Source organism: Bufo bufo, chromosome 8 (assembly GCF_905171765.1).
Source record: "Bufo bufo chromosome 8, aBufBuf1.1, whole genome shotgun sequence".
Taxonomy (NCBI): domain Eukaryota; kingdom Metazoa; phylum Chordata; class Amphibia; order Anura; family Bufonidae; genus Bufo; species Bufo bufo.
The window spans coordinates 96086908-96108660 of record NC_053396.1 but is presented as its reverse complement, the minus strand read 5'-3'; the positions used below and the strand labels follow the sequence as shown (position 1 = coordinate 96108660).

Genomic DNA, 21753 nt, shown 5'->3' with positions numbered 1-21753 from the left:
TGCAGGGCTTGGCGCTATGAGCTATAACTAAAGAGTTATGTCTAAGGATCTGCACAAGGGCATACACAGAAATCATAGAGTTTTATTGCAGAAAATAAGAATAGAATTCACCCTTTAAAGGTGGTTGTGGTGGGGGGGTGATGAAAAAATGTGCTACAACAGAGTAAAACTATTGCCTTATCTACGGATTGGTTGGGGTACGACCAATGGGACCTCCTCTGATCACGAGAAGGAATAGAGCAGCAGGTTGAGCATGTGCGTTGCTCCTCTCTCTGTTCTGAGCAGTGCCATAAAACAGTATGAACAATATGCATGTTCGACTTGCCACTAAATTCTTTCTGATGCGTGTGACCTCCTTTTTCGTGATCGGTAGGAGTCTCAGCAGTCAGACCCCCCCCCCCCCCAATCAGATGATAATCCTCTATCCTGTGGATAGGAGATAAGTTACATGAGTCTGTCATGTACATTTCAGTAACCTAACTACCAACAATGGCAATTAGGACGTTGTAAAAGCATTATACCCATAATACCTTTATGTCATCTGGGTCTTTATTCCATGTCCAGGAAAAGCGCTTTTATTCCTATAAAAAAACAGCTTCCAAGTGCCCATCTGGGTGGGAGTTCCTTGTCAAAATGCCCAAGCCCACCACCTCGGGGATGCAGGCCTTGTAGGAGGAGCATTTTGAAAAGGAAGTCCCACCCACGTGGGAGCTGTTTTTCATAGGAATAATAATGTTTTTCCTGGAAATGGAATAAAGACCCAGATGATATAAAGTTATGGTTGTAATGCGTTTACAGCACTCATTGCCATTACTGGTAGTTATATTAGTGAAATTTAAATGACAGATTCAAGTGAACTCAATATTAGCTGTCTAAGGCCTCTTGCACACAAACGTGTGCTGGCCCTGCCCGTGCTGCGGACCGTGGGCCAGCCGCATGTGGATCGCGACCCCATTCTCTTGAATGGGATCCACGATCCGTCCGTTCCCCGAAAAGATAGAAGTTCTATCTTTTTGCGGAATGGAACCACGGAACGGAACCCCACAAAAACACTCCGTAGTGCTTCCATTCCGTTCCGCACTTCATCTTCGGATTTGCGGACCCATTCAAGTGAACGGGGGACACACGGCCGTGAGAAAGAGGCCTAAATCTGTGAGGAGTGAGCTCCCACCAGTTGTGGCTCCAGGTAGTGAGAATATTATCATTTAAGTGCAACCTATCATGTAGAACATGCTTTCTGAATTGTGGGCAGCGTGTTTTAGAGGAAGACAAAGTGTGAAGATTTAGGATACCCTGTAATTTAGTGACTTCATTTCTTGATCCATTAGGGATTAAGAATCCATTGTACCCAGTGACTGGCAGCTGTTTCTGTATGCACAGTAAAGCACGCAGGGATGTCTATCAATGTTGAGACCGCCTACTGGACTTTTAGGCCCTTGGAATTTAAAGAGTATCTAAGCTTTTAAACAGCTTTATTTAAATAATGTTGTATATGTCCTAAAAAGATTTTTTTCTAATATACTTTATTAGTATTAATAGAATTAAATTTTTACTAAAGTAATAGGAAGCTGATCTTTGGCTCCTTAAGTGCTTTAGAATCACTACATTGTACATCGCTGACATGTCAGTGGTGTATGGATTCCACAGTACTGTGGAATGGAGCCACAACGAGCACTGTACAGATCGCTGCTCCTGCCTGTGCCCCCTTATCTTGGCTAGATCCTCGCACACTCTGCTCAGCTAAATCCAGGCATAGCGCATCGGTAAGTGCTGTGCCAGGATTTGGCCAAGATCAGGTGGCACAGGCAGGAGCAGCAATCCGTACAGCGCTCACTGCGTGTTGTCAAGAATTATGACCTCTTTGAGCCACTGTATCAGTTAGTCCTGGGAAAGATTTGGTTGAGCCTGTATTAGAGTTGTTGCGATACCAAATTTTTGATTCGATTTCGATACCATAAAAAAGTATTGCGATACTCGATACCATTCGATACCACGCTAAAAAATAAGCCAAAAAAGCCACGTGCAATCCACATTTTAAAAAATGGCGAATCCTGCAGTTTTTATTTATTTTTTCTGTTCCGGCATAGATTTTTTTTTAAATATTTTAATAGTTTGGACTTTTCTGACGTGGCGATATGTAATATGTTTATTTATTGTTTATATATTTTATATGTGAAATTGGGAAAGGGGGTGATTTATACTTAATATTTTTATTTTTTTTTACACTTTTTATTTAATAACTATTTCCCCCCTTAAGGGCCAGAACCTGGGATCCTTTGATCCCTTGTCCTATTCACCCTAATAGAGCTCTATCAGGGTGACTAGGACTTCACACTGTCCCTGCTGCCCTGTGCTTTGTGCACACAGCAGCAAGGGAGCTGACTATAGCAGCCAGGACTTCAGTAGCATCCTGGCTGCCATGGTAAACGATCGGAGCCCCAGGATTACACTGCTGGGGCTCCGATCAGAAGCTGCAACTGCCACAATTGAGGGGGAGGGGAGAGAGGACCCTGTGGCCACTGCCACCAATGATTTTAATACTGAGGGGCGGAGGGGGCGCACTGCACCACCAATGATTTTAATGGGGAGGGGGGGAGGGCGCACTGCGCCACCAATGATAATTACCCCTTAATACAGGAAGTGGGTGCCAGCAGCAGATCAGCGGCAGTTAACCCCTCAGGTGCCGCACCTGAGGGGTTGACTGCCGCTGATCGCAGCTCCCTGTCAGAGGTAGGGTGCCAGCTATGCGATTCTGCTGCCGGCACCTGCCTCCTGTATTCAAGGTTAAAGACCACCTTATATGGGTCCGGACTTTAAGTATTAGGCTACACAGAGCGGCGCCCAGAGATGTCCTAGCACTTACTATTATTCCTGGGCACCGCTTCGTTTGCCCGCTGTGCCCCATTACTGTCTCCTGCTCCATATGCTAATTACTATGGAGCAATGGGGAGGAGACATCAGCTTCTCTTGTGGGCGTTCGTCTCCCTGCGCTGTAGCGCTGTCCAATCGCAGCGCAGGGAGAAGGAACGCCCAGGAGTGAAGCTGATGTCTCCTCCCCATTGCTCCATAGTAATTAGCATATGGAGCAGGAGACAATAATGGGGCACAGGCGCACAGTGGGTGAGCGGAGCGGCGCCCAGGAATAATAGTAACTGCTGGGACATCTCTAGGTGCCGCTCTATGTAGCCTAATACTTAAAGTCCGGACCCAGGAAAAGTCCTTATCATTGGTGGCGTAGTGCGCACGCCCCTCCTCCGCCCCCTCTCCCCATTTTGCACAGCGGCAGTAGCGGGACAGGGGGGAGGGAGAGACTGTTTCCTTCTCCCCTTTGCTGCTGAGAGAACATGAGTGCGCCGACAGCAGCGCGCTCACGTTCAGAGATACTAGGCTGCGCAGCCCAGTATCGAAAAATTGGAAGTCTCGATTAGGTATCGAAATTTAGATACCCGTAACAACTCTAGCCTGTATTTGAGGTCATTACAGGATCGTCCAAATGTTTTCAGAGGCATTACTCATCAGCACTGAATGCCCGCTGCTGCCGTTACAATGCTGCTCTGGTCCCTGATGCTTTCCACTTCGTGTCCTGGCTCAACACCTGCAAATGCCGGGAAAGGCCCATTCAGCCAGTCCCTGGACTTAGTGGTGATGTATCATAGCCAGTGACTGGCATGTCCAGTGGGTTGAGCCATGACTGAAAGTGAAGAGCAACGTGGACTGGAGTAGCATCAGAACAGCAGTGATGGTGGAACAATGGAGGTGAGAAATCCCTTTTTTTTTTAACATTTGCTGGGCAAATACTTTTTATTTTTTGTAAATACTTCCTGGAAAACCCTGTCAATGGTACTTTCACGATAGCGTTTTTAATTCCGCTATTGAGATCCGTCATAGGATCTCAATAGCGGATGAAAACGCTTTAGTTTTATCCCCATTTATTGTCAATGAGGACAAAACAGAACGAAACGGAATGCACCAAAATGGATTCTGTTCTGTATGGTTGTGCTTCCATTACGGACAGAATAACGCTAACACAATAGAAAACGGATCCGTCCCCCATTGACTTTCAGTGGTGGATCCGTCATGGCTATATAAGACATAATACAATTGTATCCGTTCATGGCGGATGCATGCGGTTGTATTATTGTAACGGAAGCGTTTTTGCAGATCCATGACGGCTACTATAAAAGTAGCCGAACTCATAACAGACACAATCATTCCAAAATTTTAATTTCTGTTGGGGTTGGCAGCAGTTTAGGACTAATAATCTGCAAATGTAAATACTTATTGAACTAAACCAGAACGATAAATAGATATTCTTGCATACTGGTTTCTTGTATGGAAACAAAATTGAATGGGAGCAGAACTGAAGTTACCCGTCACTACCCCTTCAAAGAACTGTGCGTCTGACTCTGTGCAAAGTGTTAGTTCCAGCACCGGATGCTGCAGGGAACAGGTGATCAGTGGGGGTGTGCGGCTGTCGGACCCTCACCAATCTGATATTGATGACATATCCTAATTAGCATCAACCTGGAAACCCCTTTAAATACAAACTATTGTTCTTCTGTAGCAGTTTTTGTTTAATTATTATTATTACTTATTTAAATCAGATATAAAAAAATACATAACTTAGCAATTCTAATAATATTAAATGTCATGGATATCACTTATTTTACATATTATCAAAACAATTTTTCATTTATATCCCCCCCCCCCATGAACCCCACAATATCCCCCCAAAACAAGCCCTGGGTCATCGTCGGTGGAACTCCCAACCTAGGACTATGCGTTCAAAAATCATTAACCTATTCGTCAGAGTTCTCCATTCCACAATCTCGGGGTTACTTTTAGAGCCCCACTTGTTTACTATCAGGACTCTTGCTAATTGAAGCCCCACTAGCCATCTACGTTTCTTCATTTACGGTTCTTCTGTAGCAGTTAACACAAATGAAAAAAAAAAACTGTTATATACTTAGATAAACCATTGTTTGTTTTCTGCTGCTGTGATGAGAAGATGTTATCTAAAGGGTAATCCTCAGGATAATAGTAGCTGGAGAATTGGTATAACACTATGACTGCTCTATTATTCTCTTGATAGACCTAGATAAAGATGCCCACAGAAGACCATTGCACTTACCAGTGTAATGTGTGATGCACTAATTGAGTCAGTACTGAGGGTTTCTCTCTGGTTGGAGTGATGGACTGACTGAGAAAGTTAGGCAAAACTGTTTGCCCTGCCTAAAGTTCAAACAAAGAGGACTTTAAAGAGCCAGGACAGGGAGTAGAATACATGGAGTGCCTAAACAAACTTCTAAGCAGAAAACCATCCACCCATTTTGTATTTAAACAAACAAGTAGTCACTATAGAATAGTCAAGTATAGGTTATTAATATGTGACAAAAAATGTGATGCAAGGAAAAAGAAAAACAACATAATTGATATAATTCAGAAGTTGTTATTGTTTGTGTCTCCAATTCATTCTTATAGATTTGAATAGCTGAAGGTGTTTTCAGCTACCTTGACAAAGAATAAAATGCATAACTTATCCAGCTTTTGAAACCTTCCCTGTTTATACAGCTCTTTAGTAGTAAGAGTTTGGTAGAGTTTGCTTTTATCATTTTTGATGTTTTCTTATGTGTTAATGACAATTCCTCTTTTCTCTGCAGGTCCTGCGGATGCTGGTTTTGCCATCTGTCTTGCTGCTTGTCTGTCGTGGCCTTAGATTTTGGGATACAGGATGTGACTGACATGTCCTGTTTGGGGGACCTTGAATTTTCATGAGCCCCTTACCCCAGTGGTGCTTACATTCTGGATGCTAGGACTGTACTGTTCATATCATGCGTGTGGTTGGGCTTGGTGTGGCCCCTGGGAAGCTGAGTCTGGCCCTGTGGGTTTTGAGTGTGACTGCTCGTATACTCTCCTCTCATGCACAGGTGTACTCGCAGACTGTGAACACACACTACGGCAAGCTTCGTGGCATGCGAGTGTCTTTGCCAAACGATATATTGGGCCCTGTGGATCAGTACTTAGGGGTGCCTTACGCAGCACCACCTGTGGGAGAGAAACGTTTCCTCCCCCCTGAGCCTCCACCTTCTTGGTCTGGAATACGAAACGCCACCCATTTTTCGCCTGTGTGCCCACAGAATATACAGAATGCCGTACCAGACATCATGATGCCTATCTGGTTCACCTCAAATCTGGATACTGTTACTGGATACCTTCAAGAACAAAGCGAGGATTGCCTATATCTAAACATCTATGTTCCTACAGAGGATGGTGAGTAATGAGGGGTACGGTAAGATACTCTCACCAAACCTGGGATCCAAACTGGTTTGCGTGTTGACCCTCCAGTGTTATGTCCACAGCATGGAGGGGGGTGTATGCCTGCTGCATGCTGTGTGTCAGCAATCAGTGCTGTCTGCTAATCATGCTTTCAGCACTGTCCTTCACCCATCATTCAGTCAGTATTTTTTTTAAATCCTCTTCAGATTGGATTTCTCATATTTTTAACCAGGGCCCTTTTATAGAGAATCATTAGTTTTCCCTGTCTGCTTCCTCCGTGCCTGTTTTTGTAACATATGACTATATATTTCCATTACTCAATATTTACAAATTGTTTACTTCAATACTGTAAAAATTCCTTTCTTTCATTCCTAAGATGTCACCTTAGGAGTCCCCAATTTCCATGCTGCAGTATTTTTTTTAATTATTAAAATGCTCTGTTCTCACTAGCAGTTTTCTTGAAATTTTGGAGCAGGAATGATGGCATAGCCTGCTACACTATTCTAACCAGTCTATGTATTCCCACTTACGACTTGTTGCCCTTGTGTGCAATTTCTATGGGCAGCCTTCCACTCTGTGGCAAAAAAACTTCAATAGAAAGAGCCCAGGGCTTCAGAGATCTGCTTATTAAATGTTTACTTATCTTACCATAGAAAAAGGCAATGTTTCAGCCACGCGTGGCCTTTTTCTGCTACTCTGTTCTAACCAGTAAAGCAGAATAACGTAAGCCTAACCTTTTTACCGTCAAATTCAATGGCGTCTGTTTTGATCTTTTGAAATGTATCCATCAAAAATGACAGAAGCCAGGACACTAGTGTGAACAGAACCTTAACCCTGTCATTTAGCTTTTTTTTGTTTGCCCCCAGTTCTTATATTTTAATTATCTTTTGATGATTCCAGCTCCTCACCAGTAAATTGTAATATTAGACAGTCTCCCTTACTATAACCAGTGTGGCCCCAAGGTATATCAGCAACCTCCACTTTTAGTCATTCTGTTGAGTTCTTGCATTTCAATGACTTCTCATTTTCATGGAATCTTAACAGCTCATCATCACGATAGTTCCTGTCAGTCATCAGCATGTCATCCTCCCTTCAAGCACCTGGATAAAATTGCTAGCAATCTATGTTTAGCATCCACATGCATTCAGATTCACATTTGTATACTGGTTTTTAAAGGGCTGGTATACCCAATAGAATGAAGGTTATCTTCTGGAAGATAAAACAATGAGCAAACATGTACCATATATACATATGTGGTAGCTGATTTCAGTCAGGATTTACTTCCATAAATTTTTCAGCTCCTTGGTGAAAAAGTTTTTTTTTTTTTTCAAGAATAACAAGTTTCGGGACTAGTTCCTGAAAGCTTTCTTCATAAAATTGGGAAACACTTTGGTGTCCATTACCTACAGTGTTTTAATTTCCTTCCGTTGCTCATTTTCTGTATTTTGGGTGCTGGATTTTTTTTTCTAAGGTATATCATTCAGTAACACTCACAATTAGTTACCAAAACCATTTTTGTTTTACATTTTTCTTCATTTTGTGCTGATTTTACTTTCTGTCATTCTTTTCTTGGTTTCCCAAGCTTAGTTTTTTTTCTTAGGGTACGTTCACAGTTGTGGTTCAGATCCAGCAGGTTCTCCCTGTAGCCTGTTGCGGCATAAATGCCAGCTATTGGCCCAACTAAAACTGCCACATGCAGTATTTGTCCGTCCAAAACCCGGCATTTATGTCTGAAAGTGGCCGGATCCCATTAGAGTCAGTATGGATCTGGCAGTGAATGGTAGAAACCGGCAATGCCGAATCTGGTAAATTCCTGTAGGCTATTCCCTGTTGCAACAGCCTGCTGGATGTGGCAACCACAACTGTGCACCAGTTTTTTACATTATTAAAGGGGATTTCTGGAATCAGAATATTGATGGCCTATCCTCAAGATAGGCAATCATTAACAGATCAGTATGAGTACGACTCAGGAACCGTAGCGCTTGTGCGAGTGTTGCAACCTCTTTGTTTACCACAACCTGCAACTGGCCAACTTAGTAGCATGGTGCAAGATATTGTAGCTTCATCCTATTCAAGTAGATGCATGGAGGTAGGTGAACGGACGTCAACAACAAAGAGGCCATCGTGCTCACAAGCACCACAACTTATTGAAACAGCTGATTGGTAGGTTGCAGAAAGTCAGACCCACACCAATCTGATATTGATGGCCTATCAATATTTTGATCTCAGAAACCCCTTGCCTTCATTTGAGTATTGGAAAAAATATGTGAATACATTCTCAGATTTCACAGCCAATATTTTATAATTACCTGGAAATTTGAAACGTTAAATGACCACTGAAAGCCACTATTAGGCTCCAAATGCTAACATTGTAAACATGCTGCAAACTAACGGTCCCGTTATCATTCGAATTGGACATGGGAGTGATGATAATATCAAGTGTTTTGTCACTCGAAGCTTGGGTTTTTCAGCATTTATCTTAATTACTTGGCACAAAAAAAACTCCCTCTGCTATCATTCTTCTATTGAATAGATGGGTCTCTGCATTACATTATAGCAACTTAATAATATACATCATTAAAAAGAGTCATCTTATTTAAAAAGAAAAACATTCTCTTCTAATAAAAATATGCTGCCTCAAGATGGTAAATAACATTAAAACTTTAGAAAACATAAAAGATGGAATCCCAGTCAAGATACAGTAGATAAACCTTTGAAGCATCATGCCCTCATTTATTGCAGCGTCCTCTGTATATATTGTTTATTCCCGATGTTTCACATTTTGAAGGCCGCTTTAGAATTTATTATAATGCATAGCTGGTAAACCTAAAAATTTGCAAATTTGTAATATATTTTCCCTATTTTTTAGAGAAGTATGACCTTAGTTGGACAAACAGGTTTTTAAACCAACCTGCTTTTTAGAAGGTTACCCAGCCTACGTAGTCAGACTAATGTAACTGGCTGAAGGTGGCTGTTCCAGGGGGAGGTCCAGACTGCAGAACCATACTGTTCTTATAAGGGGCTGTCTAAACTACATAGCCATATTGCTATTATAGGACTAACTTCTCTTTGCTGTTGTGGGGTATGGTCCAGGTTCAACCCAAGGAAATAGTATACCTAGATAGAGGGCTAGGCTACATATCCTGGCTGCTTTTGTAGAAAGCAGTCTGCGTAAAATGACTATATTTGTTGTATAAGGGAAGTCCAGATTAATAGCAAGAGCAGACTACACAACCATACCCCAAACTACACAGCCATACTGTTTTAATTTGGGGCAGTCCAGACTACACAGCCAGACTGCTTACATGGAGAGCAGATCAAAATATAAAGGTCGAATGCTGTTTCAGTAGGACAACACAGCTAGACTGATGTCCTAAGTGATGTACCAAACAACACAGCTAGACTGCTGATATAGCGGGCAATACAGACTACACAGCCAGCCAGTCTCCAAACTACTCAGCTAGACTGATGTTTTAGAAGGTGTACCACACTACACGACCAGACTGCTGTTACAAGGGGTGGTCCAGACTACACGGCCAGACTGCTGTTATAAGGGGTGGACAGACTACACGGCCAGACTGCTGTTATAGAGTGTGATCCCGACTACACTGCCAGATTGTTGTTGGGATGGTCCAGACTGCATAATAACATATGTATTATATGGGTGGTCCAAACTATACAGACACTATTATAGGAGTGGTCCAGACTATACAGGCAGATTACTGTTACAAGGGGGAAACCCAACTATACAGCTGTTATACGTAGAGGTACGGACTACAGAGCCACACTACTTTAATAGAAGACATTAGCAAATAGAGGTAAAAGCTGAAAGTTTAATTACAAAGTTTTTTGTTTTTTTTTAGTTTTACCAGCTATTTGTTAAAAGTAATTTTTAAAGCTAACTAGAATTTTTAGGTAAATCCTGTGGTCACTTACAGTATTATTTCTTTACATGTTTTTTATTGGATGGACATTCAGCTGTCATTCAGCTCTCCATTTCTATCTTCTATTTGTCATCATTCCTGTTTTTAGTCTTGACTTGCAGTTATTTAGTTGATAGCTTGTTTGATGATGTCACTGATGCAATGTATATATTATCTAATCATTAAATGTTAATCATAGATTCAGTACAACGCTATCATATCTTCTTATAACATCTTTTTTCTTTCTTCAATCTTAGGTCTTATCCATTTACTTCCCTATTGACTTTCCATCTAACTTAGTTTCATCACGCATATAATAACATTATTATTACTGCTTTATTTGCTTTCATCATACATGCTTGTGTGTATTTTTTACATCAGTTTCAAGAGGAAGTGTCAATTTAATGTGTATTTTTCTGTTCTGCCAAGCAGAATGAAAGGTGCCCTATCACCTCAATTCACAATTATACCAAGACCTAGTTTAATGATGAAAGACATAAGCAGTAGCTGGGTTACAGTTAATTTCAGCCTATAAAGTGATAGAATTCTTTACATAAAAATAGATGTGATACTTCCACTTCAAACTGTAGGATTTTATCTAATATTTTAACTTTTCCCAAATTATATACCCGCAGTTTACATTTTTATTTGTATTTCTGCCTGCTAAAATTTTTGAAAAATACTAATTGCTTTAATGTACACACTGAGTGATATTTTATGCTATATTATGTTGATAATTTTCTTTTGTTCAAGCTCTCAGTTCTGTATTCAAAGACTTTTTCTATTCTGTTTTTACTTTAGTTTTCTTTTACTACATTTACCATCTGTCTGTATCACATTGTTACAATTTTTTTTTTATTCACTTTTGTCCATTTGTCCTTTTTTTGGTTCACTTTTCCTTTACTTTTCATACTATTCATTGTAGTTTTTTAAATGCATTACAGTTGCACCTTTTACTTCTTGTTCATTGTTTAAAGGAGCACTAAAGTTATTGAAATAAAAACTAAATTTTTGTCTTGGGATGCTATATTTGCCCTCCCTTCATCTGAAAGTGCTAGTGCATGTGAAGCAAGAAGTCTGCGAAAAATTAAATAGATATATTTCTTTGTCTCCTGCTGGGTGGCAGCTTATCATACATAAAACCTTCCCCCTGCACTGTCTGCAGTGGAAACCAATAAAGTTAACCAAATATGGAGGGGATCATAAAGAGTCTGACTCCTGTTTTGTACAAAATTGTTAGTACTGTGAGCTTGGAAAAGGGCTTGCAGACCGATTTTAGATTTGTGTTGTGTTTTTCAATTAAGGTTTAGTGCTCCTTTAATTCTTTTATTTCCCCTTCACTTTTTTGTTAATCTTACATGAATATTAAATTATGTCTATCTGTTTCATGCTCAGGTATTGCTTTTTTATACTCCCTCCTTTTTATGTTGATTTGCATTCTCACAATAAAGATAATTTATCTTTTGACATTTTAATGATGTTTTATATGATTATTATTGCATTGGTTAACCTTCACCTTGACCTGTTTTGTGTATTTTTTTATTGTTTCGCCTACCATCAACTCTTCTTGTTTCCCACTTTTGTCATACAAAGTTGGCCATATATCTATCATTTCATCTAAGATTTTAATTTCTAGCTATTGTATTTTGCCTTTACTTTAGTTTTTTTTTTTTTTACTTTAAAGGGGTTGTCCAACTTTTATAAAAAAAAAATGTTGTTGTGATAAAGTAATAAAAGAATGTGTACTCACTTATTTCATCCCCTGCTGCTTGCTGTGTACTCCACGCGACTGCTTAACCGGGGACGATCAGAAAGGTGGTGCTGGAAGCGGTAAGGGATAAAATTGGTAATTATACATTCTTTTATTATCTGAATTGCTGGCTGTGGGGAATTTTTTAAAATACATTGGACAACCCCTTTAAGTTAGGATCTATTTTTAATTTCATTTTTTATTTTTATTCCACTTAAACATTTTGAAGTAATTCTTTCTATACATTCATTTAGTATTTTGTTTGTGGTTCATTACATCACTTCCTCTTAAATTTATTTGATCTTCGTTTGCTTGGCTGACCTGTTTCCCATAGTTACCTCCTACCTGGTTCTTTTCTCTTTTGTAAGCCTATTATATTTGATCCTTCATTCGTTTGGTCTTGACTGAAGTCTTGCTTTCTTTCTGTTCACTTCCATTTTCTGATCACCTAGACTCTTCTTCACTCTCCTCACCTATGCTGAGTCTTGCCTCACTTTGTTCCCCAAACAATATGGTGCCCTGTTCTTAGTTCTGTAAAAGATGTTTTAACTGTAACTTACATTCTCCCATTGATGTCAGATACTTTAATTCCTTAAAACCCTTGGTGGGGATTAATTTAGTATTTGTGGGGTTTCTGGATTAAGTAATTGAATTACTATATGAATATGGGGAATGTAAGAAGGACCTAAGTTATGTCCCTCAGATTACCACTCAGCATCTCTCACATTATGTCAGAGAGCTGCTAAGTGTTATATCTACTACCTTGTAGCCCCTATTACCCAGTTTCATTAGTTATAGCCCTTCATGAGATGGGAGGAGGCTGCATGGGGCAGGGACTTACTAGGGTCACCTGGTAAAAAAAACTTCTACTCCTTCCTCTAAGAGGTTTTGAGGGGGAGCACAGCCACTTGGGCTTGCATGAACCCCCCCAAGGGTGGAACCTCCTGTTATTTTGGAGTCTTTTATTCATTTTACAGTAAAACGGATTTCCAAGGAGTGTGTCCGAAAACCCAACAAGAAAATATGTAGGAAAGGAGGTATGTAATCCCAAGGTGTGTGGCAAGAACAAACACCCACCAAAAAGTTAGTAAAATCCGGACGAAATCCATATTAAAACAGGAGGGGTGCAATATTTACCCTTCATTTAAGAGAGCTATTGTTCTTTTGATGATCATGAACAGAATTCAGGCAGGGCTTACACTCAACTTAATGAAAAACTGACATAACTCTTCTGAAGAAATATTAAAGGTCTGCAGAAATGAAATATCACAGTGATAACACATCAGTGTGAACATTGGCCAAAGGAACATGAAAAATAGAAGTGAAGATGGGGTGCATCATTTTGTTAACACTTTACACAACCTATGAGTGGCTAATTGATTTGCAGTATAATGGATTAAATAATAACTGTTTACATATACATTGATCCCTCAAGATACAATGGCCTCAGGATACAATATATTTTCAACACACAATGGTCTTTTCTGACCCATCGTAAGTTGAAATCAGACTCAATATACAATGCCTCAGACTCAGATCCAACCAGTCAAGGCCACCTCTCTGGTAATATACCTGTATTAGTTGCTAGTTAGCAGCTATTCCTATATAGCTATATGTAAGGACTTGCTTTATCTGTCTTAGTTGTCTGCTTATTTTTCTTAAATTTTCATATTCTCTTATCTTGGATGACATTTTGGGGCTTTGGAACCGATTACTCAAGTTTACAATGGTTTGCACATACAATGGTTGACCTGGAACCAATTAATTTTGTATCTTGAGGGACCACTTGTACAGTCACACTGACTTGAAGATATGCTCTTTCTCTGTTTTTAATTTTTTTCCTCTGTTCTCAACTCTCACAACCCCCTTTTATAGCAATCTAGTGATTAACTTACAAGGGCCCTTTTCACAGGCAGGTTATTGGGACGGTTATCAGGAATGAACATTCATATGAACATTCTTTCACAATAGTTGGCCTGTATTAAATCACTGTTTGTCAGGAGTACATCCTCCTGTGTAAATAGTGATGTGCCATCGACTAACAATAATTGCAGGGGTGAATACTCGGCCCAATAAAGAAAAGACTGCTTTATAGGGTGTAGTATAATTCTAGTGTTACAGACCATTATCATTTTAATTATAGAATTATGAAGCTCATTTTGCTCAGTCTGTATTTTAAAGTACAAATATTAAAATGTGATGTGCATCCAAGGATTTACCTTCATGCTAGGGAGATCTAAAGCCCCTTTAAATGTTTGCACTTAAGTTTGTGATGCCCCCCTTCATCAGCAAACACAGGTACAGTACGTAGAGAAGCAGTTTGAGATATATACGGTATGGCTACTTGTGGATCACATTTTGGACTTGTCTTGTTTTTTTGTTTGGTTCAGTGTATCAATTTATGTGTGCGTGTCTTGTTTGTTTGGTCTAAATGATCAGCAAGAACTGTCTCGATATATAGATTGGTGTGTGTTTTTTTTGTACATTTTAATTATATACCTTGAAAAATACATAAAATAATGAGAGGACTGATTTATGTTTTGCCAAAAGGAATATTAATTGGTAAGGTAATTCCAGGAGGTTCTGTATCCAAAGATTTGGCTTCACTACCCATGGTACCTACCCATGATCACTTTTTATCTAATGCTGGTGAACAAAGAATAGAGTGGATTTGGAAAATCTGTACCTAATCAAGAATAAATTAGAATACGTAAATTTATTCTTGAGCTGGAAATATTGATGCTTTCCAGACACCAGAGACATGCAGTACATTTAGTTGTATTGCATTGTCAAGATAAAAGCCTGACAAAAGGTTGATTCTGATTCCCTACAGCCCAACGTTATTCTGAAGATGGGCCTACTTGTAAAATGAGCAGTTCTGAATAAGAGCAGTTTTTAATAAGAAATAGCAAATAATTTAAGAGCTTGTGCCACCCATCAGAACCTCTCTTGTTCATATGACCAACTAAGGCACATGAACCTCATGGATGGGCTTTCTGTTTGTTGCCATTCATTTCTCTTTTATGGATTCAGTGGCAGTATGGTGCTACTCTTGACAGGTGCTGAAATGTGAATTTTAACACAGCACCATTCATACATTTCATTTATGCTACAGTGTGTATAAACCACACTGCCCATATAGTACTGGTTCTTGAGTAAGTTGGAGTAATCTTCATTGTTCTGGTGATGTCTGCACTGATTAGACAATGCCAGAGCAGTGAAGATCATTCCCCATTGAGCGCTAATTGCCAGAGACCTCTCCCTTGGCTACCCATAGGCACAATTGCTTATCGGCCACCAATACTTCGAGAAAGAGGGGGCAGCAGTGAAAGAAATTGCACTGGCTTACTCAGCATAGGGGCGCACATTTACAGAGGTATTTGGATTTAAAAGTTATAACTGGTGACAAACACTTTATGAAATACTTTTAAGGAGTTGTCTGGCAGAAAATTCTGGCAGTGGCCAGAAAGTGTACCAAATTAAAAAAAAATGACACAAGTAGCTTGTTGACAGTCCCACTGTTTCAGTGCTTCAGCTGCTGTCCTAGTGATTTTGGATCCCCATCTGACCAGAACTGGTTAGGTTCTGTGACCATACTGCCACTTACCGGCCTCAGTAGTCACATCTGCAAAAATTGCATACCACTGCATTTAATTGATCACATCAGATAGTCAGAAAATAAGATTATTTAATTGGAAAAATGTTATAACATCTATGCAACTTGGCTTTAAAGGGGTTCTCCATTTCCATGTTCCAGAGCCCGGACTGTTTATATCCGTTGACGTATTAGCATGGTCACATGTTCCACAGCAGCCAATTACTGGCTTCAGCAGTGATGTGCCGCTTGTGACCAGTTATTGGCTGCAGCGGAGCATGTGACCATGCCAATGTGTCAATGGATTTAAACAGTTCAGGCACCGGAACATGGACATGGAGGATGCCAGTGTGGAAGACTGGAGCAGCAGGAAGGAGGAAAGTATGACTCTTCTGTTTATGGGGGCAGGCTGCGTGCATTACATAAAAAGTCTTTATTCCTGGACAACTTTAAGGAGTATTCCAGTCTGAAAATTTATCATTGACTACTGGGACCTCCACAATCGCTAGAACCTTGCCACCCAAATATGCAACAGCAGCTAGGAATTGAAACTGGCCAGCAGTCAAGCAGGCGTGCTGCTTTTCCATTAGTCAGTTATGATGCAAACAGACAGGTATTGGATAAATGTTTTAGGCTGCAATACCCCTTTAATAAGAATACATGCTAAAGGAACACTAAACCTAGAAAAAATAAATTAGGGTACGACCACGTGAATTAAAGAAAGAGGAGTAGTCGTATATTAAAGGGAATATACATTGTCTCAGTTTTGTAATAATCTTAATTTCCTAATAATTTCTTTTGACTGCCAAATATTGAGGTTGTGGGGCAGGATTTTGCAGACATAACAGAGAGAGAGGCTCCTGCTGCAACCAACTGAAATTGTGAGAAGGGAAATAACTTATATTTCTCAATTGTTATTTCAATATTAAATAAAATAGGATCAAAGTAACATAGGGGCACATTTACTTAGACGGGCGTTTTAGACTCCGGTCTTAATAAGGCCCTGCACTGGATCGCCAAAGTTATGTAGAGGCACCTTCTTCGGATCCACCTTTGCTTCTAAATGTAATACAGCTTCCTCGCTGTCTTGCATTTAGACCATTTTCTATGCCTGAAACAGGTGTCAAAATTGGTAAATGAGACGGGACTAGCGGCCCGTCTCCGCCTACACCACACCCACTTTCTTTAGACCTGTCGTGAGCAGGGAAAAGTAGAAGATTGCGGTGTAAAGTACCTTTGCACCACAATCTGTGCCAGAAATACGCGTAATATAGGCGTATTGCTGTTTAATAAATGACCCACATAGTTTGTAAGGGTGAAAAAAGAAAAAATTAAGGGAGGGAGCCCTGTGGCAGGACTTTCATAGGAACATACCAAATCTTCCATGTACTGCAATGCTAATTAATTGCAGTATACGGGAGAGGCGATCAGATGAAAAGTGAAAAAATGTTTTAAAACTGATAAAAATTAAAATCTAAACACATTTATCCTATACTGTGAATGCTGTAACAGGGAAAAAAATCAAAATGGTTGATTCGCCATTTTTCTGTTGCTTCACCTTCCAAAAGAATAAGTCTTAAAGGGGTTGTCTCACTTCAGCAAATTACATTTATTACATAGATAAAGCTAATACAAGGCACTTACTAACATTTTGTGATTGTCCATATTGCTTCCTTTGCTGGCTGGATTCATTTTTCCATCACATTATACACTGCTCGTATCCATGGGTTACCACCACCCTACAGTCCAGCCGTGGTGGCCGAGCTTGCACACTATTGGCAAATGTGCCTGCTTCTCTGGTGACCAGGACCACAGGAGGGCGCTTTTTCCTGCGTGGGCAAGCCGCAACTGCTGCTGGATATGACCAGTGTATAATGCGATGGAAAAATGAATCAAGCCAGCAAAGGAAGCAATATGGACAATCACAGTACATTAGTAAGCGCCTTGTATTCACGTTCTCTACATGATAAATGCCATTTGCTGAAGTGCTGAAGGGTAGTCTCCTTATTCTTAAAAAAGTCATAAGATGTACACTTCCCCAGGGATATAACTGGTGATAAAATCTCAAATAAATTTCCAAACGTTTATAACAAACATTATAGACTAGTATTTCTCAACCTTTTCATGCCAAGTACCCCCTAGGGACAAAAAGTTCCAGCTGAGCACCCCTAAGGAAGCAAACAGTGATAAATGTTAATGAGCCTCCATCAGCAAATTATTTTTTTAATTGACAGAAAGAATTGCACAGCATGCAGCGCTTACCTTCCTGTCAAAATTATAGAAACTACATTTGGACCCATGATGGATGGCTATTACTTTTTAAATGACATTCTACACTACAAAACATACACGGGAATACCTTACTACATACCTATTATATCCAGTAATGTTTTCTCTGATTTAGATATCCCCTTTCTTCTCCATTTGACACAGACAGACATGACAACATCTTCCAGCCATGTCTCAAGTTAGCTATGTTGACATCTTAGGTTCCTCACTTTTCCTCATCCTTCCCATCCTGGTGCCCCACAGTGTCAAGCTGCTGCCTTCCCCTGTAATGTGTCAGCTGTGCTCCCCCATGCTGCCAAATACTATACTTTAGAAACTAGAACCACACAGATGCCCCTTTCAAGATTTATAGCCCTCAAATGTGCACAGCAGATTGTGCTCTTAAAAGTAATAATGCCACAAACATAGTGTCTGCTAGAATTGTCACAATACCAGAATTCTGAGTTCAATTTCGATACAAAGAAGTTTTTTTGATACCAGGCCAAAAAAAGTACAAATTAACCACATGTTGCCAGGAAACATGGGGTTAATATGAGCATTTTCTGTGTGTTTTTCTTTGCAAATTATCAATTGCTCATAATGTGAGGAGATGGTCACTTAATAGTAACCCCACCAAGTACCTCTTCACATAATGGACAACATGGGGTTAATGCAAGAGGTACATGATGGAGTGAGTTGAGGCACATGGTTTTATCAATTTGGACCTCCATGTGCCTCTTATACTGTAGTAAATAACCCCATTATGTACCCTATATGTGAGGAGGTACATTATGGGTTTAATGTAAGGCACTGTGTGGATACTGATGGGAACATGGCATGCAATGTGCTTTGCATGTACCATGTTCTCTAATAGGAACTGATAGCGCAGCTTAGTATTGAAAAACGGATAACCCCAGTATCAAACTGAACCGGGGATCAAAGTATCAAAAAAGTATTGAGACTTCCATACCTGGTGCATCCTTATTGGCTGCCAAAAATAATTGTGTCAGGGTGCCATACTTCACCCAGTGGTAGTAGTAGTAGTACATCGGCTCCCGTGCCCCACTGCAGTATTCAAATGTATCATCTTGGGGACAACAATGCACTTGAATGTGGACGGGCCCCACATTAGTACCCTAGCAACCAGCAATGAAATATTGCCAGATGCTAGGGCAGTCCCGCGTACCCTCTCAGCCTGCGGCATATACCCTTGGGTTATGCATACCACAGGTTAAGAAACAGTATTATAGACCATTTTCAAGAACTATCTTTGCTGCCCGTTATTTTTTTACATTAGCCTGTACAAATTAGAATTTACTATAATGTACACCCTCCAGGAAAGTAGAGTACAGTACACATAAACTGCGGGGAACTAACATATACATTTTTAATGTAACATTGCATAGCATGATGGTTATGTATTTTATAGCTATAATATGATTAATTAATTTATAATAAAGGGTTGTGCAAGAATGTGGTTTTTTGACAAACACACACACTTTATTAGACCTATAAAGGGAAGATTACCGTATTTTTTGCACATAAGACGCACCTAGGTTTTAGAGGAGGACAATAAGAAAAAAATATATGTTTCATTACACCTCTGGTCAGACCACCAATCAGACCCCCAATATTAATCAGACCTCAGCTGACAGCCCCAAAAAGACCCCCAATGTTAATAAGACATCAGATAAGACCCCCCAATCAGACCTTTATCCCCCAGCAGCCTCTCTTCAGCCCCCAGCCATGTTATATTAGCCCCCATCAGCCTCTCTTCAGCCCCCAGCCATGTTATATTAGCCCCCATCAGCCTCTCTTCAGCCCCCAGCAGCCTCTCCAGCCCCCAGCAATAAATCAAATAAAAAAAACACTTACCTCTCCTGCTCCTGGACTCGGCCGCTCCTCACCTACATCGCGATCCTCTTCCTCCTGCTGTTGGCTGGGCTGTAATCTGACACGTACAGCATGAGGTCACAGAGCGCCCTAAGGCTGTGTGCAGATTTTACAGCCGAGGACCAGGAAGTGGTGAGTACAGAGTCTTCACCGCTTCCTGGTCCTCCGCTACTAATGAGCGCTCCCTTCCCCCCCCCCCCCCCCACACTTTTGGGGGGAAAAAATGCATCTTATGGGGTAAAAAAATACGGTACTTACCTGCTTCCCGGCACTGCCTCCCCGCTCCTTTTCCTCCAAGCCTATGATGCCCCACTTGGCTCCCTCGATGTAAACACCTGGCTTGACAGCAGCCAATCACTGGTCACAACTGCAACCGGATCTCCTTGCGTCATGTAACCATTGATCATGATGTTTACATCAAGGGAGCCCAGAGGAGTATGGGAGGACAAGAAGCGAGGAGCCAGCATCGGGAAGCAGGTATGTAATCTTCCCTTTACAGGTCTTGTAAAGTGAGAGGTTTTCTTGCACAACCCCTTTATTGGTGCTTGTCTTATATTGTGTTCATTGAATTCGCCCATTCACTTATAGTATTTACATATGCCTCCATTCAGCTTTGTAATATACAGGATATCCGTAATTAGCATCAGTTTTCCAATGACAATGCTAATGAGCCTTCTTCCAGTGAGAAGCATGAACCACATAATAAATAATCTTTGAAGTAGGGAGGCACTACTGATATCTTATGGATCAGGGGAGTAACTATAGGGGAAGCAGGGGAAGCGGGGCCCTGACCCAGAAGGGGGCCCATCCAGGAAGAGTAGGACTAAAAGATTTTGTCAGGGCCCCCTCAACAGTATTACACAATGAACTTATATACAGTGACAGTATAGACAGTGTAGGAAACGGATGGAACAGCTGCCGGGCCTGCTCTGAGAGAGCGATCTATACTAGCCACAGTAATGGGGGCGGCATGAAAGGAAGGGGTTGTGAAAAAATTACTGGGGGAGGGGGACCCATTAAACAATTTGCTGTGGGGCCCAGTCATTTCTAGCTATGCCACTGTTATGGATGCATCTGTATCTCGATCACACTCCATGGATTTCAGTGGACTTTTTTTCACCTGCAAAATGGATAAAGCATATTTTGTATGGTCACGTAGAAGCCTTTTAAATTCACATTGACTTTGCAATATGAGCGGTTTAAATCCAGGTGAAAAATACAGTAAATAGCGTAGATATATGCAAGTACACTGAACATGTTAAATTACTTGTAATCCATTTGTTAAACATGGGGTGTATGTTACATAATTTGTGCTTTAAAAATATTTATGCATGTGTATGCTGCTTCCCATGCAGATTTCCTATGTGTAATATACTACAAGACATAAATGCGCAGTTAAACATGAGAAGCATAAATTATGTCAACCTAAGTACTCATCATGTTTCTCATCTGCAGCTATGGAAACTACAATCATTAGCTCTGTTTGAAATATGCCCGAATATTGTAATGCAGATTTGCTATCTGTACTGTAACGAAGGACACTTCAATCCATTTTACCTAATACGTAGAAGTTTGTCTGCTGTATCTATTGTATGAGCATACTCAACTTACAAATATACGGTAATAAGTTTATTAAAGTTGTAAAGATTTTGCGGGAATAAATACTACTTCATTTGGAAAGAAGAGGTGCTTAAATGTAGTAATGCATTTTAATACCACACCTATACCTCTTTCAACAACTCATGAAAGTGAAGGCGAACCTTTTAGAGGCCAAGTGCCCCAACTAATCCCAAAAACCCACTTATTTATTGCAAAGTGCCAATACAGCAATTTAACCTGAATACTACAGTCCAATATAGTATATCTTCCATGTAGAAAAAATGTGGGGGATTCAGTCAGCACAACCCTATATGCAGGTGCACATCGCTATGGCGAAATACATATTCAAGGAAAAAACACAAATGCAATAGCACTCTGCAACCAGCACTCCGCCCTGCCTCCATGCTGGATGTTGAATGAGGCATTGGTGTACATTTTGGCCAAAGCCA

General features: G+C 40.4%; 1 protein-coding gene across 2 annotated transcripts in view; it reads left to right on the top strand.

Annotated features, from left to right (window-relative positions):
* Positions 1 to 21753, top strand: part of NLGN3 (neuroligin 3) — a 174294-nt gene that overhangs the window by 135118 nt on the left and 17423 nt on the right. For both annotated transcript variants that reach the window (XM_040405436.1, XM_040405437.1), the window contains one exon: positions 5661 to 6270. In XM_040405436.1, the coding sequence (XP_040261370.1) occupies positions 5832 to 6270 (439 nt within the window). In that variant the 5' untranslated portion in view covers positions 5661 to 5831. The remainder of the gene's footprint in view (positions 1 to 5660; positions 6271 to 21753) is intronic.